The 6,652-nt window shown below is 40.7% G+C and overlaps 1 protein-coding gene across 1 annotated transcript; it reads left to right on the top strand.

Moving 5' to 3' along the window:
• Nucleotides 1-1,585: 1,585 nt before the first annotated feature.
• On the top strand, nt 1,586-5,698 carry LOC143768698 (free fatty acid receptor 3-like). Its single transcript, XM_077257341.1, has 2 exons — nt 1,586-1,764; nt 3,196-5,698. The coding sequence occupies exon 2, from the start codon at nt 3,259-3,261 to the stop codon at nt 4,216-4,218; it is 960 nt and encodes a 319-aa protein (XP_077113456.1). The 5' UTR covers nt 1,586-1,764; nt 3,196-3,258; the 3' UTR covers nt 4,219-5,698.
• Nucleotides 5,699-6,652: the final 954 nt, after the last annotated feature.

Raw genomic sequence — 6,652 nt, 5'->3', positions numbered from 1 at the left:
ACTGCTTCCTCCAGTCCTGTTCTGCCTCCATAATGATTGTGGTTTGGCTGCAGCGATGATGCCACATTGACAGGGCATATCAATGCTGCAGACAGTCACTGAATTCAGCAGCTCATATTGTCTACATCTGTAAAACTGCTGAGTCCAGTGACTGGTTGCAGCGGTGATGTGCACCCTAGGCATGAGATCTCTGCTGTGTTAGGCTCACCAGGTGAGGTGGATTCTCCAAGCCCAATGTCTGGGTGGGCACATGGACCACGGGCATCTGTAGAGGAAACAGGTGAGGCACACAGGTAGGCAGAGGATGCCCAGGAGACCGCAGATAGGCAGCTTCAATATTGGAATCTTCAGGCAGGCAGGAGACCACACACAGGCAGGGGGGATGCTTTAAACTGAAAGTTGGAAGGAAATGTTCAGGACACTGCAGATAGGCAGGTTTGATATTGAAAACCTCAGGCTGGCAGGAGACCGCGCACAGGCAGCTGGGATGCTGCAAGCCTCAGGCAGTCAGAAGGCGTCCAGCAGACTGCAGACAGACAGGTGGGGTACTAGTAACCACAGGCAGGCAAGCGACATTTAGGAAACCACGGACAAGTAGCTAGGATGCCAGAAATTACAGGCAGGCAGGAGACGTCCAGCAGACCTCAAACAAGCAATTGTGATGCTGGAAACTGCAGGCAGGCAGGAAACATCCAGTATACCACTGACAAGTAGTTGGGATGCTGGAAACTACAGGCAGGCACGAGATGTCCTGAAGATCACAGTCAGGCAGCAGAGCAGATCAAGGTGTTCCGAGCAACACAGAGTCTTAGCAGCACTGAAGTCTTAATACCAAGACACAAGTGTTCATCTTGGTGAGCATTATATAGACCTGGGCAGATGCTCACATGGGATCACACTGGGCCACCTGTAAAGCCCAATGTGGAGCACCGCAGAGTCTAGTGGACCAGTTTGAAGGAAGCAAAACTCATATCCTGGACAGTTGCCTAACATGCTGTAGCCAACCAATGCGTCAACAGGACAGTCGAGGTAGACAGCATGAGCTGCTAAGCACAGTGATTGGCTGCAGTGGTGATGTGTGCTGTAGACATGACATTATTGCTACAGTCAATCACTAAATTCAGTGGCTTGGTCAGGGTAGACTGAATCAGCCACTGAGTACATTGACTGGCTGCAGCGCTGATGTTTTCAGCAGACATGATGTCACCACTGCAGCCAAAACACAGAGACCAGAGCCGTGGCGGAAGTACAACACTGGACCGGAGGAGGGTGAGGGTAACATGCCATTGTGCCATCCTACCATCCATCCTTCCTTGGCACATACAGAACCAGGGAGAGTTCTGGACTATTGGGATCCAATGGTTGGAATCTTATTGTATCTTTTTTACCTGTTGTCATTACATCAGTGCAGTGGTAACGTAACCAGAATGGCAGTGAAGCCTGAAATCCCAGATCTCTCGTGTCCCTGGACTGTACGAGGAGGATCCACCTACCCTGAGCCAGAGAAATAATTTAATAAGCTTTCACGTTAATGTTTTATAGGACATCAGTGGAGCAGTACAGCTGCTCAGGAACCGACACAGCCACTGCGCGAGATATAAGTATTGATCGGGCAGCCTTCAATAAACATAGGGCAGATAATACGAAGAGGGGAAACGATGTTCACACTCTGCCTAATTATTTCTAGAGGGAGAGGGAGAGGTCTGCGAGAGCCAAGAGGAGACATGTGGAGTGAGTCACACACCAAGCCAAGAAATATTTAAGGTATATACTATTCTTCTGTGATCTATCTACTAATTTAGCTAGATAAAACAAGCACGGCATGGCAAAAAATTATCCAAATATTTATATATATTTATATCCATTTTATCTATTTTTCTTCAATGTCTAATATATCACTATGTACAGGATCTATCTATACTCACCCTTTCACGATGCGGACAATTTTCGTTTTGGCGTTTCCATTTTTTCCTCCGCTTCTTCCCAGAGCCATAACTTTTTTATTTTTCTGTCCATGTAGTCATACGATGGCTTGGGGGGGGTTTTGCGGGACGAGTTGTACATCTGACTGACACCATTAATTTTACGACATAGTGTACTGGAAAACCGGAAAAAAAATTCCAAGTGGGGAGAAATGACTATGTTTTGGGGATTTATGTTTACGACGCACATTTAGTGGTAAAAATGACCTCGAAATATGATTCTGCTCATCAGTACAATTACGGAGATACCAAACACGGCAAGTTTTTTTTATTATTTTACTGGTGAAAAAAAAATCAGTAGTTTGCAAAAGAAAAAATCTGGTGTCGTAAATTTTCCAAGGCCAGTAGTATTTTAATTTTTCGGTCGATGGAGCTGTTTGATGGCTTCTTTTTTGCGACGCAAGATGACATTTTTATTGATACCACTTTGGGATAAGCATGACATTACACAATTTTTTGTGACATTGCAGGGATATATATCATTATTTTTAAAGTTGTAAAGGGGATTATTTGAACTTTTAAGGTTTAAGCTTTTTTTCATGTTTTTTTTTTATTTCTTTTTTACATTTCACTATTCTTAATAGTCCCCTTAGGGGACTTAAAGGTGCAATCATCTGATCTTAGCTGCTATGCCACAACATTGCTGTATATAGCAGAAATCACGGCTGCCGGTTGATTTTTAAAGGACTTATGTAATGACAAGCATGGAGGTCTTCGGCTGACCCATCGGTGACCCGTGATCCCGTTCCATGGGGACTGGAATGACATGCCCCCGTGCCGGAATGTGTCATAGATTGAAAGCGGCATTTAATAGTTAACAATTGTAGGTGGAGCTCCACTCCACCCTCTTCTGACTTGCGCCGTACATGTACGGCACATGTCATGAATGGGTTGTTATAATATGTATATGCTCATGGGTTGTGTCTGTCCAATTTCATTAGAAATGAATCGAGGTGCCAAACCCATTTACTCATTGTGACCTCCTTTATAATAATGGAAGCCTTCGCTGGTGTCTATTTCACCTTTAGAAAAGGCGTTGTTTAGATGGATGAGTTTATATCTATGGTCAGATCTCCCAATGACTCAACATGTCAATCTGAGCTTAACTTCCCAGAAGTTGGGTTATGATATTATCTAGGTTCATCCAATCTTCTAACAACATCTAATTATCCTTTTACTTATAATTTGTCTTTTGTTCTTTTCCAATTTGCAGGTCAACCAAGAGCCTATCCAACCTTGCCTATCAGTGACCTAGGCATGAAATTGTGAAGCCATCATGAGCTATTTTCCAGGATCCAAGTATCTCTTTTTATTTGTCTACCTCTTCACTTTCATCACAGGGCTTCCTCTCAATATTGTAGCCCTATCTACACTCATTAGCAAATCCAGCCACAACCTTCTCCCTGTGGACATTTTGTTGGCCAACTTGACCGTTTCTGACTTGCTCCTGTTGACCTTCCTCCCGTTTCGTATGGTTGAAGCTGCATTCGATATGAGTTGGCCAATGCCCTATGTTTTTTGCCCTCTGTCTGCCTTTATGTACTTTAGTAGCATCTACATCACCTCACTGTTTCTCATGGCTATAAGTGTTGAGAGATATCTGGCTACTGCTTTCCCCATAAAATATAAGATCCTGAGAAATCCACTCTACTCCTTGGTGGGGAGCATATTCATATGGTTCCTTGCCACAGTTCACTGCAGTATTGTCTTTATTGTGGAGCATTCTGCATCTAACATGACGGCCAGCAGCAACTCTACGGTGTGTTATAGTACATTTTCACCTTCTCAGTTGGAACTTTTACTTACTGTTCGATTAGAAATGTGTTTTGTGCTTTTTTGTATCCCATTTCTGATCACCATCTTCTGCTATGGGAACTTTATCAAAATTGTCATGTGGCGGTCTCATCTAGACAGCAAAAGAAAAAGAAGAGCCATTGGACTAGTGATGGCTACACTCATAAATTTCATTTTGTGCTTCATGCCTTATAATGTATCGCATATTTTTGGCTTCATCGAAGGTGAAAGTCCAGAGTGGAGGGTGTATGCTTTACTTCTCAGCACATTTAATGCATCTTTGGATCCCATAATATTTTATTTCTCGTCCACCACTTTCAAGAAGCCTCTTCTAGAACGTTTATTTCATGGGTTGAAAAAGCTAGACTTTGGATCCTATTGGTATAAATTTTGCATTGCACCTTGCATTAAAGAGCCAAGGAGCATTGATGTTTCTACTTAAAACCTTAAGTATGTATAACAAAATTGTATTATTTATATCAGATTCTCTGGACTTATTTCTAAAGGTTATTGCAATATTCGGGGACTGCAGTGGGGATAACATTCACTCTCATCCAGGTTATTGCAATATTCAGGGACTGCAATGGGGTTAACATTCACCCTTATCCAGGTTATTGCAATGTTTGGGGACTGCAATGGGGTTAACATTCACCCTTATCCAGGTTATTGCAATGTTCGGGGACTGCAGTAGGGTTAACAGTCACCCTTATCCAGGCTACTGCAATGTTCGGTGACTGCAATTGGGTCAATATTCACCCTTATCCAGGGTACTGCAATGTTCGGGGACTGCAATGGGTTAACATTCACCCTTATCTATGTTTTTTGCTTCTTTGTATTTCAAATTTGTAATTCACTGATAGACTTCAAGATAACTCTAGCCTTGTAACATAGACAAAGATAAAATAGTCAATATTTGTTAAAAATTATTGCCTTATATTAATTTATGTCTATTACTTTAGGTTTTCAAATTGTTTTCTCAGGGTAAAGTCAATTAAACCAATCACACGTGGTTTTAGTATTTCTATTAGGGATACAGCATAAATTAGATTGCTATACTTTCATTAACAAGAGATAATTACAGCGTATAGGTCATTTTCAAAGTGACAAACTTACCTATTTCCTGGAGATTTTTAATACCAACATTTGGGGACCGCAATGGGTTTGCAATTCACCCTTAATAAGTATATTTATTGATTATATGCAACAGCAAAGAAGGAAGGCACTCACCGGTCCAAGATTCATCACTTTATTCCATCTTCAAATAAAATTCATGGTCGGGGGAGTGAACATAGGAATTAGTGTGAGCAGGGATAGACGAGGCCGTTTGGCGCTGTTCTTGCGCTTCCACGGGTCAGGATTATTGATTATGTTTGGAAATTCCAACTCTTACAAGTAATAATGAATAGAGGTAGCAAATAGGAAGTTATTTTGCTGTGAGAGGCTTCATTTATGTTAAGTAATGCTTTTTAATTTGATTAGAGCTTTCTAGTATAAGTATATTGGAACCAATCGCAGGCTATGTAGGCAGTGTTATAGAATATAAAATGTATGAAAGAAGATATATGCTCACCACAGAGGTTCTGTAGTTATAGGCAAGTGGTCTTAAAGCTTTACTATGCTCTGTTTGGTATTATCACATCAGAGACTATACATTAGGCAGCAAAGCTTAAAAGCTTTCATATTGTCACTTTTGCTTGACGTCTGGAGCATTTTTTGCTTTTCTATAAAAGCTATGTAACATTTTATATACTTTTCTACTGAAGCGTAAATGTATCACTGTTTGCCTTGCTTTTCACATCAGGTTCCTCTCTTAAAACATGATTCAACCTTTGCTCTCAAACATCACAACAAAACAGCCATTGTTTCACTGTTGGCTTAAGACGTATTAATGTCGAATTTCCTATAAAACCTCTGTTGTAGGATAATGGCATTGGTTTGAATCTTATTTCCTGGGTCAAGTACGAGAGCAGTTACGTACTTACTGCTGAACTTGGGAGGATATTTGTGTATTTCACAACCCGCAGTGGTGGAGCCAAAGTTGAAGCCTCAGGGTAGCATCAATAAAATGTGTCTTAAGTTTTGATACAAAAATGTGTTTTTAGAACATTTGATATTTCAACCCTGGAAGTTGACCTTATCAGGAGGTAAGAATGCACTCTAATGATCCTGGTCAGCTTCAAAAGAATGCTTACAAGCTCAATATAAAAGAGCTTGCAAGCACTGGGCATGCTCTCCTGTCTAGCAGGGGTGATCGGTCTCCAAAGCAATGAGCTGTAAACAAGTGAAAAGTGTTAATATCTCAACAACGGTAGCAAATTTTAATAAACAACAAATTAGAAAATTATTTGTATTTACGCATACTATATAATAGTATCCATTAATGAAGATTGGTTTAACCCTTTAATAGCAGTTAAAGGTCATAAACTGTCATCTGACCTGCAACGCCACCCTTTTTTGGATCATTATCTTTCATACTGTAAAATAGTACTTCCTTTAGGACACATATACTGTAGATGACATTGCATCAGTAGTGGCCATAAGAACATGCAATCTTAAAAAAAAGCATGAACAAAATAACATTTGTGCTCTCCCCAACAAGAAAGTGATCATGAAAATAAAAAAATTCCTTTAGGAAAACCTTAAGATGACTTCAGGATAATAGTCCTTAGTCTCAGGGACACATTTCCTAGTACCTGGAAACCCCCTCTAAGTACCGTAGTTCAGGGGAAATTAAAAAACATTTAAAGGCTGTAACTCTACCTTCTACCACTAGGAGGAGCACATTATATAGGAATTTACTATTGCGCATAATGTGAGCTGTAAAACGCCCTATGCGGTTTGTTTCCCTTAGTAATTGCATAGGTAATATAATTTAC

Source organism: Ranitomeya variabilis, chromosome 4, assembly GCF_051348905.1.
Source record: "Ranitomeya variabilis isolate aRanVar5 chromosome 4, aRanVar5.hap1, whole genome shotgun sequence".
NCBI classification, from domain to species: Eukaryota; Metazoa; Chordata; class Amphibia; order Anura; family Dendrobatidae; genus Ranitomeya; species Ranitomeya variabilis.
Note: the sequence above shows the minus strand (reverse complement) of the source record. Positions and strands in the feature narration are given on the sequence as shown.

What these genes read in the sequence shown, in the direction of transcription:
- LOC143768698 (XM_077257341.1), top strand. Translation starts at nt 3,259, where the DNA reads ATGAGCTATTTTCCAGGATCCAAGTATCTCTTTTTATTTGTCTACCTC.